Below are 11928 nucleotides of genomic sequence, written 5' to 3'. Positions count from 1 at the left end.
GGCGCGTTCAGAAGGAGAGTCCTGTCAATTACATGTCCTCATAACGCTCATTAAGAACACTCAAGAGGAGGCCTGCATCCAGTGATGAAAATATTTCACGTTCTTCCCTTCAAATCTAGGATGACAGAATTGCATGTGGTGCGAGCGAAATAAAAGAATCGCCTCTCGGATTCACTGAACTGGAGTGTGAATCAGCTGCACCCAAATTAAAGGTTTCTCATTCAAACCCGCCAACAAAAGAGTTTAAAAATCCCACGATGTCAAAGTGTCAGTTCTCCGTCGCCTTCGACAGGAAAATGTTGAATGCTGCAGGAGACTGGTGCACTCCGATGCGTTCAGGGGACTATAATGATTGATTCGCTGTAGTTAATGATCCATCAAGGGCAGGTCTGAGTTCAGATGCATCTGGAGTGATCGTAAATGGTAGTGATTCAGAGTTTCTGCTGAGTTCTGCGTTGTTCTGATGCTCTGTTCTGTTGCTCATGAGATGGCCTTACCCCATCCAGGGGGGCATTTATACAACTTCTGGTCAGTAGTTATGTCAGGTGCTTCAGAAGGCTGGACAAGTTCAGTCTCTCAGCTTGCGTCTGTACTCTTCTTCTCCTCTCCTCTCTTTTTTTTTTTGGCTTGTCAGCAGTCACATTTCTTTACTCAGCTCCAGAAATTAAAAAAAAAAGAAATTCAGGGGAAATGTTGCATGAGACGAAAAAGGTCGACGTAAGCCGTAAGCAGGGACGTCATGTCGGTACGCTGTGTAATTACTTTGTAATCTGCTGAGTAAGTTACACATTAAAACATTCCCAGTCTCTACTTTTATGACTTGATTGTGCCGAGCTGATTTAATCCATCCTCAGCAATCATTAAACGATGATGTAGAGAAGACTATGCCCGCAGTCTGGCCGTGTCGAATGGAAAATTGTCCTCCTTGTATTTTCATGACTTTTCAGCAGTTTGATGTTTTCAAGCTGAAGAACACCTGAATCAATTTCTCTTTTGTTTTGCTGAAGGCGAGAACAGATTGGATGAAGGTTCTCTGCACTGTGTCCTTTGGGGACGTTCTTTTAGAAGAGCCGTGCTTTTGACATATACTGGGAGGCTTTCAGCCAGAGCAGCATCTGTTGTTTCGGGTTGCCTTGGTTACTGTATGAACTTTGCTCATGCGGGAAATCATTAATTCATGTCATCCTCATAATGGACTAAAAGATCATTTCTTTCCTTTTCAGCCACAGATCGAAGATAATGACTTCGGATGAAGGCGGATTGCGTATTGTTTTGTATAAATACCGTCCAGCGGGGCGGATGCTCAGGCTAACGGAGGTCATCCGGTCTGCAGGCGCCAACGCTACGGCAACAGGTGAACCGGGATGCATGCAGAGGGAGGCAAATAGCATGGAAGATGACTCGTTTCCTGTAATCCGGCCATCAATTCATCTCTGTCTTTCTTTCTCACGCAGGTCCCGCATTGATTGGGAAAAATCAATGACATCGCTTAAAATGCACACGGCAGTTTTCACAAGCGGGCTTCTGTTCCTGCTGTTCAGTCCAGCCGTTCCCGCCTGTTTCCCCGCTGACTTCACGTTGTACGTGGAGAAGCCGGAGTGTGACTTCTGCGTGGCCATCAACACCACCATCTGCATGGGATTTTGCTACTCGAGGGTAGGATCGCTATTTCTTTTAGAGGAAATTAGAGCAGTTCTGTAAATGTATAGCGAGAGCGAGCCATGGCCTTTACTTGAGTAAAAGTGAGAAAGTACAGACTGAAGTGTCAAGTAAAAAAAAAAAGGTTCAAAGTCTCTCCTTTTAAAGATTTTTAAGGGCTGGTTTTATGCTGTAAGTTATAAAGTTATAAGTCAGAAGGATGTACAGTATACTCATATGTACTTGTATGTACTCATATACTCATACTTTACTGATGTATACAGCATCCACGTAGGTTGAAATCAATCTTGATTTTGGTAGTTCGTAATGGTAAAAATTACCCGTGCTTCAGTGCAATAACAAATAATTGAAATTGAAATGTCTAAATCCTGATTGGCTGGGAAGGTGTAGATTAAGTTTCCGTGAAAAAAAAACAAAAAACAGCCCAAACATATTCACTTAATATCGTAACCAAAGTGGTGCACATTTAATGCACGTGAGATGTATTCCTTTCATCGGCATGTTTTAACGATGAGCAGGACAGCAACATGAGGGACGTCCTGGGACCGCGCTTCCTGTTCCAGAGGGGCTGCACCTACGACGAGGTTGCGTACCGGACAGCCGTCCTGCCCGGCTGCCCGATCAGCACCAATCCTGTCTTCACCTACCCCGTGGCCATCAGCTGCCATTGTGGCACCTGCAGGACCGACAGCAACGAGTGTGCACACAGGGCCAGCGCCGACGGGGCCAGGTGTGCCAAACCTTTCAGACGCCTCTATCCGTACCCTGGCCAGAGCAACCACATGACCCCGCTTTGACCCCGCCGTCCTCTAACCTCAGACCGGAAGTGGATGAATCATTAATGTCTTTAGGATTCCATGTCCTCCTTTAGCAGTGACCTCTGTGCTGTTCCTGACTGTGCTGCCTGTTTTACTGTGGCCTGCTTCTCCCTTTCAGACTGTTTACTCTGAATACAACACAATTAAAGCTCATTTCCCTGAATAGCTTCTCTGACTAAGCTGCGCTTGACTCAGTCACATCCCGGGCCACGTGTTCACGTCATCACGATCACAAGGCCACAACATTCCAGGACACGATATGTCATTCCGGGACGTGCATGACCGTTTACTGTCCTCTTGCTCAATGGACAAGCGGTGAGGATGTTGGACCACAAAGACCAGACACAATGCAGGCTTGAATCGACCCTAAAAATACAGTGTGAGTTTCACTGTTAATATTCACCTCGGCCAAGTGGAGTTCATGTGTTGCACTTTCAGCTTGGGAAGACAGCTGAGGCTTATAATTAGCTCAGCGGCTCAGAGGTCGTTCTCTAGGTCATTATTTTATGTCACCATGTGCTATATCCATTATAGAAATTACAGCATTCCCCTGTCACGGTTTCTATAGTTAAAGTCTCATATGTGTTGCTTAAAAGTGACAGTTATCATCTCGATTAGTGCCCTCATCCATTTATATCTCAGTCAAAAATAAAAAAAATATTCAGATTGAAGCAAATGTTGTGTTTGTGATCACATTATTAGGTTGAGTGTTTGATGAGCATATTTGCTTTGAAACCATAGCGTGGCACCAAACATCTTTCAAAGTGAAGAGAAGAATCTTCACATACAAACGTAACCTTATTAGAAAAGGAGAGAAGTTTCACAATACAGAACAATAAAAACATCACTACAACTTCCTGCCTGTTTTTTATTTTTATTTACTGTGGATGGATATTAGTGTGACACTAATATTAGTCTGACCTATCCATGTGTAAAAATGACACTAGCAGTCGTCAAATTTCCTGTGTGTTGTTGTTAATACTGACCCGAACTGCACACTCATGAATAAAGCAGGGAATGGAAATGGAATTTGTCTTCATCAGCTGTCCTGCATAGACAAGCATGCGATGCGCATACCGACCACGTTTCAGACAAACCACAGAGCTCGGTTTGTGCTGTGTGTTTTTTCATTTAGGAGAAATGAGAGACGTGATGGCCGGAGGAGGAATGCTGACCTCTAAATTGGTTGGAACCCACTTTTTGATATGTTGCAACCATTAGATTAAGGTTAGATTAAGGTGAGCAGCGGTGTGGCAGTAAGTTTGCATGACATGAGTTAACAGAGTAGCCTTCACAAAAGAGAGCAGACATTGCATCTACGTCACATGGTCTGCATAAATGATGAAAAAAAAGAAGGATAACATTCAAGAACCAGGACCAGCAGGTGGTGGAGGAAGTATTCAGAATTTCAGATTACTTACAGAAGAATATTTTAAAAAAGAACACAAGATAAAGAATTCCTTTACAGATAAGTCCTGTATTGAAACATTTACTAAAACTTTCATTAAAATATAGCTGCAACTGCAAGTACCAAGACTCAAACCACTCACATCCCGTATTATGACTACTTTGAATTTGAATATCCATTATATTTACCATTTTATTACTATTTCAAAATATAAAAGCTGCATATTCAATATTCAGTGTCCCTTGAGGGGAAAAATACACCCTAGGTCATTGCAGCACTAGAATAATAAAGGATGACTTCTCCCCCCATACAACTTTACAATAGTCTGATCTCTATCGAGTTTATTATCTTCTGACTGAGAAAAAAGTGAAGGGCTTGGGACCGGAATCTTTTGAGAATGCTGTGTGAGTGGGCACAACGCAAACAGATGCTATAAAGACAGACTGTGATCTGTCGCCTTCATGCTAAAGGCTTTGTTTGAGGCCACATAAAAATAGAATGAGACTTCCATGCAAAATAAATAGACATGTTGCATTTTCTGCTTGTCTTTATATTGTCCCCCCACTCTCCTTTTGCATTGTGCATACTTTCAAATACACGTGGCCTTTGTATCATATTAAGCTCTCCCTCGTCCTCCTCTTCCTGCACAACGAATGCCAGAGTCGACACTGATGTGCGACAACACCGAGACTCACAAAGCTACAAGGATCCTATTTGCCGAATTTAATTCAGCTCATCCTAAATGTCCGTCTGGCATCCTCCACTTGAAGAGCTTCGTGACCGACAGGCTGGGTCCTCTGTCTGCTGAATCTACAACCGCCCAGGACTTAAAAAGTGGTTGCTATGACTACCCAGAGATATTAGGCCTCATTTAATCATGTTGCCATTTTCATGCTAGCTGATAGGTAGTTTTAATTTAATTTAAAGTCTGCATACTACTTTTGTTCTCCACATTATTATAATCAATAATCTTGTCTAAATTCTGTTTGCTATTACATAGATTCCTACTCGATACGTTGAGAATAATTAAACTTGTGTGAAGAGTCATATAATTAATCTACATACCGGTAGTTAATCTTTTTTGTGACGTTTTCTCCCATGTGTGCTTGCTCGATCATGCAATTATTTTGCACACATTTATAATTATGCTTTAAAGGTTCTTTCAAGGCGGCTCGGTGGCGCAGTGGTAAGCACTGTTGCCTCGCAGCAAGATGGTCGCAGGTTCGTCTCCGGCTTGTGGCCGTCCTGTGAGGAGTTTGCATGTTCTCCCCGTGTCTGTGTGGGTTCTCTCCGGGTTCTCCGGCTTCCTCCCACCTCCAAAGACATGCAGCCTAGGCTGATTGGTGACACTAAATTGCCCGTAGGTGTGAGTGTGTGTGTGGCTGGTTGTCTGTCTCTGTGTTGCCCTGCGATGAACTGGCGGCTTGTCCAGGGTGTCCCCTGCATTGACTGCTGGGATTGGCTCCAGCTTGGCCCGCGACCCAATAGCGGAATAAGCGGTTAGAAAATGAAATGAAAGGTTCTTTCACTGTTAATGATGGAGTTAGATCACATAGACTGGTTTGGTTCTGCATGTTCTCATATGTGTTTAACACTGAATGTCCTGTTCCCCATGCACTCAGACCAGATAGCGTAACCATCCAATAGATAGTCCAAACATTCCAGCGTCATTCTGCATTTCAGTAGGAGGAGGAAAGATTTAGATGAAAAGAGCCTCCCAGAAAGACGAGAAGTTCGCAGCGTAGTTTAGGCTCTTGGTTCCTCGATCTGATGTCCAGATGTTAAATGAACCCTCTGCAGAGTTCAGGATTCATTCTGTGTTCATTAAACCTTGTGATTTAAGGATCTCTGTAAAGTAACTACGGCTGCCAGATGAATCTAGAGAATATTTTTCATCCTGACGATAGAGAGGTACAAAGTGGCATAAATGAAGTCCTTTACGCGACCTATATTTAGACCACATCTAAAGTCAGTCTTTTTAAATACAGCCACCCTAACGATAAGAGATTATATTAAATCCCACTGGTAGTGGCCAGCAAGTTTACTATCTGAATGCTATTATAACCTTAGTCCATAGATTTAAAATGTTAGAATGATGTTAGAATGATTAATCTTTCCCCTAATTCATGATAATCCCACCCAATAAAATACATGATCAAACTTCAAGAATGTCACCATTTGATTGATTGACTTATTATCCAATACCAAAAGGTAACGAACATTCTAACCAATCAACTCCGACCATGCAACGTTACATGACCGATGATTGGTTGTCATACAGGCTCGTCACTGAGTTGAGCCCGCCCTCCGCTGAAATCCCAATGGAAATTTCCACTGTCCGCGCGTACGGGACTCACGGGAGCTCTTCTGTGAACGGAGAACAGACCGGCGGAACAAGCAGACGTTAACGGCAGGGAAGAGAAGCATTAAAGACGAACTCAAATAAAACGTCGTGGTAAGTGAAGGACTTTGTTTTATTCGACACATTCGACACATTTTAGTGCATGTCGGAGGAATTATTTTGCCCGGAATCGCCGCTTTTAGTTCTGCTATTGTATGAATGGGCATCCTGCTGACGTCATCCTTATATGAATTTTAGAGCGTCATTTATCTAAACTAACAATAAATGCGACGAGGCGAAGTTCGACAGAAAGCATTTTACTCACGTGCAAATAAAGATGCTTGAAATATCAACGCAGATTTATAGTTTTAAAATGAATTAAGCGCAATTCTTTCCACATACAAATCTTGTTTTGTTTTCCTTAACAGTTTGTATTAAAGTTACTCTTTAAAATTGTAATTTTACATTTAGGTTTAAGTTGCTTTAATGATTTCTGAAACTCTTTAGTTTGGTGAGACTTATCTGGAATGTATCAAAGAAGACAATGTCCATGTATGGTATTCCGGTATGCGCTGGGGACACGCCCACTGCTACATCAGACAGAGCTTGCAGCGAGGAGGCTCATCTCGTGTTTGGGCCTGTTGCTGCATTAGGAGTGACTTCCCTTCTGCTTTTTTACTCACCAGGACTCCAGAACCGGATTTACGTCACCGGGTTCCAAGCTTTTATATTTATTGATCATGACTCAGCGGCAGATCAGGTACTATGATTCTTTTTTAAAGCACGCATCATTTGGGATTATGCGTTACATCCGCTGTTTCTTGTCAAGTAAACTGTTTGAAACCGTTTATTTGCTTCCCTTTAACACAATATAACCATTTTATTATTGCTAATCTGAATGTTTTCCAAGTGTGTAAAATGCCATACCTCAGATAAAAGTGAAAGACGACGTGTTCATAAGTATGGATCTCTCTCTCTCTCTCTCTCTCGCTCGCTCTCCCTTTCCCTCCTTTCAGTCTTCCAGCCAAGCTCATCAATGGAGGCATTGCTGGCGTTGTTGGAGTCACCTGTGTCTTCCCCATCGACTTGGCAAAGACAAGGTTGCAAAATCAGAGACAAGGTCACCGGGTCTACAAGGGCATGTAAGTATGATCAGTGACCGCCGTCCTCCATGACAACACGCTGACAGTATCCTATGCTATTCATGCTATTCATGCTAACCTCACTGTGGCACACGCCGACCCATCGTGTGTAGAATTATGGACGATGGATCACGATGACTCATGGATCCCTGTGGAAGGTGGACGTGTCCTGCCCCGTTTACCCCGTTAGCATCATATTCCTCCCTTTTGTTTCTGTGCAGGATGGACTGCCTTGTGCAGACAGTTCGATCAGAGGGTTACTTTGGAATGTACAGAGGTAAGACTTGTGCACGTTTGAACATAAAGAGCCACGAGACTAGAACGTGTAGGAGATGATCAGATATAATGAGAAGGACAAACCGTTATATTAGATCCTGAACATGCTGCTGAGGCCTTGCAGCCATTTTGTTTTTAATGCATGCTGCATATATATATATATATATATATCTGAGATGGAATAAGAAGCGGCCAAAAAGCTATTCTCGTGCAGCAAGTAGGAAAACGCATGTCTTTGTAGTTTTTAGTCATCAGCTTGTTGTGCTGTGGAAAATGAAAATACATCTGTGGATAAATTTGACAAAAATTGCGGCCTGTAGTCGTCGGGCCTCTGCTTGTGTGAGGAATGCTGTTTGTTTGCATCTGTGTTTTTCATATTACAGACTTGGGTCCCCCCCTGGGCTAGTGAAGGCTAGCCGATAAGGCGCAGCCACGCTGGAGGCAAATCATTAAATGGTTCTTACAATATTGCTCTCTTTGAAACTGTCGGCCCACGTTGTGTTTTGTTTTCTGTTTTTTTACTGACTCCTTGTTAATACCTCCTTGGCTTTCTGCTTTCCACCCCGTCAACTCCATTTCATTCCTCCTCCTTTCCAGACTGTGGCTGATCTTTAAAACAAGCCTGTGGTGGAAGGAAGTTCATTTAAGCTCAGGCCAGTTTGAAGTTCGCTCACAGTTGTCCTCGCTCTGTTTGTCCGCTGGCGTCTCATTTCTCTTGTCTGTTGCCATTAACTGACTTGAAGACTCTAAATGGAGTCTTTTTCTCCTCCACTCAGTGTGACCTGATTATAAACTGACTCCCTGCGCTTCACGCTTCTTTCTGTGTACACCCTCATGGCTTGTCTATATTATTCTCAAACCTTTTTGTCTGTAGCCATCCTTCTGTCAACGTCTCTGTTCATTAGCTGTAAAGTGTTTTTTCCTCTTTACATTTTAATGTATTGATTGATGTGTCCTTAAATGAGCCGTGATTGTCACTTCAGTGCTAACTGTGCTTCTTCTCTCCTCAGGCGCTGCTGTAAATCTGACCCTTGTCACTCCCGAGAAGGCAATCAAGTTGGCTGCTAATGACTTCTTCAGGCACCAACTCGCCCAGGATGGGTGAGCAAAATCGATTCAGGACGTTCTCTTTGGGGAAATGAAGCCCCCCCCCCCCTCCATTGGTTAAAATGTGTCTCCTTGTGTTCAAAGAAAAAGGCTGCCTGTCATCAAAGAGATGCTGGCAGGCTGCGGCGCAGGCATGTGCCAGGTGATTGTCACCACCCCCATGGAAATGCTCAAGATACAGCTGCAGGACGCGGGAAGGCTGGGTGAGAATGAAGACAGCTACCCCCCCCCCCCCCTCCCTCTGCGAGCACGCCAAACGTCGAACTGGCTCTAATGCGAATCACCTCGTTCTATGTTTTGTCTTTTGTGCGCAGCGGCCCAGCAGCAGAAACCAGGAAGGATGTCCCCCACCAAGGTGGCGGCCACCAGTTCTATGCTCAGTCGCTCCTACAACTCTGGCGCTGCGGTCTCTGCTCCGAGAGCCGTGTCTGCCACCCAGATTGCGAGGGAGCTGCTCCATACGCAGGGCATCCAGGGGCTCTACAGAGGTCTGGGGGCAACGCTGATGAGGTACGACATGTCTGTCTGCTGAGACCGGTTACGTCGGCGTCAGCGGCTCATTAAATCTTTTCCTTTCTTTCTTTCAGGGACGTTCCCTTCTCCGTCGTGTACTTCCCCTTGTTTGCGAACCTGAACAACCTGGGCAAACGGGGACCCGAGTCGTCGGCGCCGCTCTATTGGGCTTTCCTCTCGGGCTGCGCGGCCGGATCCACCGCCGCCGTGGCTGTTAACCCCTGCGACGGTGAGGATGAAGTGATCTTCAGAAAGAGCAGCGCGACATTTGTCAAGATTTATTTTTTTATCTAGATTGATTACTGAAATGGAGCTGCAAGAACCATTGCAGAACATTTTGGATGAAACGTTAAATATAATCATTTATATTCTAGTTTATATATATTTTTTTCCTCGGTTCAGAGATATTCCAGGTTGTGACCTGGTCTTTTTTTGTTTTTTCTTTTCTCCAGTGGTGAAAACTAGACTGCAGTGCTTAAACAAAGGGTCCAATGAAGAGACTTACAAAGGAGTTCTGGATTGTGTAAAGTAAGTCATTACATAACTGCTAATTATATCTTCTAGTGCGGGTTTTAGAAATAAATCATCCCTCTGTTTCTTCACAGCAAAATAATGCACAAGGAGGGACCCTCGGCCCTCCTGAAGGGTGCTGGCTGCCGGGCTCTCGTCATCGCCCCCCTCTTCGGCATTGCACAGGTTATGTATTTTGTTGGTGTCGGGGAGTACATCATGGACAAGTCGCCTCTAAGCCTTCTGTTGGCGTGAGCGGCTTCCTGGCTGTCCGTTTAGGACCATCCGGGCGTAGACGGTTGGAAAGGCTGGCAGCTACATCATCATCATCATCATCATCATCATCAGTTTATGCCTTTTATCTGATTGAGTTTGAAAGCATCATCGTGTTCCAAAAACCGGATGATGTGCACGGAAACACTTTGGTGATTTATTCAGTCGACTGAAGTCAACGTTTGCACTTGAAATGTTCGCCTTTGTTGGGCCGAGGGACTGAGAGTTGCAGTGTTATTCTTTCTTAATCTCTAACGCAGTTCAGTTCGGTTTCCCTCTGTGAGGGAGGGGGGGGGGAGGGGGGCATTCCATTCAAGAGACACATGCAATTACCAATTATTTCAAAAGGGTTGGCCTTTGTTTGATTTCATTTTTTTTTTATACGTAACCTAGTTTTAATTAGCATTTCTGTCACGTGCTGCAAATCCTTGAAGCTGGAACAGGTGGATTCAAACGAGGGGATAAATGGTGCTCCGTTTATAGCAAAGGGATCTTTGTGAATCATTTTTCACACGTCTAATAATCGCTGCCTATACATGTCACATTTGATCGTGAACTTTCCGACTGATACGGGGCCATATACTTGCCAAACTGTCGACTGTGTCCTCAATATACTTGGTATTAGCCCACTTGTGTAGAAGTCTGTGAACTGAGGTTGTAGTTTATTAATATCTGCCAAAACTTGATATGCATTCGTGCACATTGACCACACAATTTGCGTGTATGCACATTTAAATACCCTACTAGTTTAACTTTGTTTTGTTTTTTTGCCTTAACAGACTGACTTTTTATCTTTTGAAGAAACAAAAAAAACGCTGTCGGCCATAAAACAATAAGTACTGTGACCAGATGTGGATGTTACATTTTTTTGTTTTTCTGATGGCTTTCTGTACATTAAACTTGCGATGCATTCATTCTGCACTCCTGGATTTATTGAATGGCTTAACAAGGACAAAGCAAGGGAAACCAGTGCTATTACCCAGATAATGCGACGTCATCTCTGGATCATTTCAAAACTGAATGTCTTTAAAAAAACATATTTTATTTATTCCCAGTTTAAATGAAAGTAGCTCTCGTCTAATGCGATCAGACAAACCCTGGCAGAAATTTCCTTTGCTGAAAATAAACAAGGCAATAAAGACAAGGAATTCCAAGACATCATAACATATAAAATAATAAAAACTTTATAAACCATTAAAATGTTGGCGCCGCCATATTTTTAAGGCCTTTAAAAAATGAAAATCAGTTACGAAATCGGATCTGATATTACGGAGGGACTTCTTGATGAAGAATAGAAAATAACTGCATGGAATCCAGATTGCTAAATTTTGCAAGGTCTAAATGATAAATTAAGCATGGAAGTTACTAAAGTCACAAAATGAATCAACAGAATTTGTGTTGATCAGACAGAGCGCCTAACTGTGTTCTAGCAATGACTGAGTATATCATTAAAACGCATGCAGGGGCATTTTCTAAGTATCATCTATGTGTGTCTCCACTGTAGCTCTGCTTTAGCGGCGTGCCTGAGTTGCTTGATCAGTAACTTGGACCACCGCAAAATTTACATTTGTGACGCCAGATCTGATCTGCTCCTGCCTCTTGACACCTTACCAAAAGAAAACATGATTCATACACATCAAAGGTTGGAGGGGGGGTAGTAATGAGTCAAACATGTCAGTAAAAGCACCCGGTATTCTTATTTATTAACTTTTTATTACTATTAACATATAACATAACGTTTATTTTTCTATATGTCACATCATATTGACACACCAACAAAATTTACATCCACAACAATTGACACAAAATGCAAAAGCTGCTCACTGTCGGAGTTCATACACGCTCCGAGAGCCCATGTGACCTTTTATTTAGATGACTCAT

General features: G+C 43.2%; 2 protein-coding genes across 2 annotated transcripts; both read left to right on the top strand.

The window, feature by feature from the left end:
* The first annotated feature begins 1494 nt into the window (after positions 1-1494).
* Positions 1495-2456, top strand: LOC137914938 (thyrotropin subunit beta-like). The gene is made up of 2 exons (XM_068758425.1): positions 1495-1656; positions 2178-2456. The coding sequence occupies exons 1-2, from the start codon at positions 1495-1497 to the stop codon at positions 2454-2456; spliced, it is 441 nt and encodes a 146-aa protein (XP_068614526.1).
* A 3793-nt stretch (positions 2457-6249) lies between these two features.
* Positions 6250-10961, top strand: LOC137914940 (mitochondrial glutamate carrier 1-like). The gene is made up of 10 exons (XM_068758427.1): positions 6250-6340; positions 6913-6986; positions 7243-7368; positions 7590-7645; positions 8655-8745; positions 8836-8954; positions 9066-9261; positions 9339-9493; positions 9717-9792; positions 9870-10961. Exons 2-10 carry the CDS (start codon positions 6967-6969, stop codon positions 10027-10029), a joined length of 999 nt encoding a protein of 332 aa, XP_068614528.1. The 5' UTR covers positions 6250-6340; positions 6913-6966; the 3' UTR covers positions 10030-10961.
* The last annotated feature ends 967 nt before the right edge of the window (positions 10962-11928 follow it).

Source organism: Brachionichthys hirsutus, unplaced genomic scaffold (genome assembly GCF_040956055.1).
Source record: "Brachionichthys hirsutus isolate HB-005 unplaced genomic scaffold, CSIRO-AGI_Bhir_v1 contig_832, whole genome shotgun sequence".
Taxonomy (NCBI): Eukaryota; Metazoa; Chordata; class Actinopteri; order Lophiiformes; family Brachionichthyidae; genus Brachionichthys; species Brachionichthys hirsutus.
Note: the sequence above shows the minus strand (reverse complement) of the source record. Positions and strands in the feature narration are given on the sequence as shown.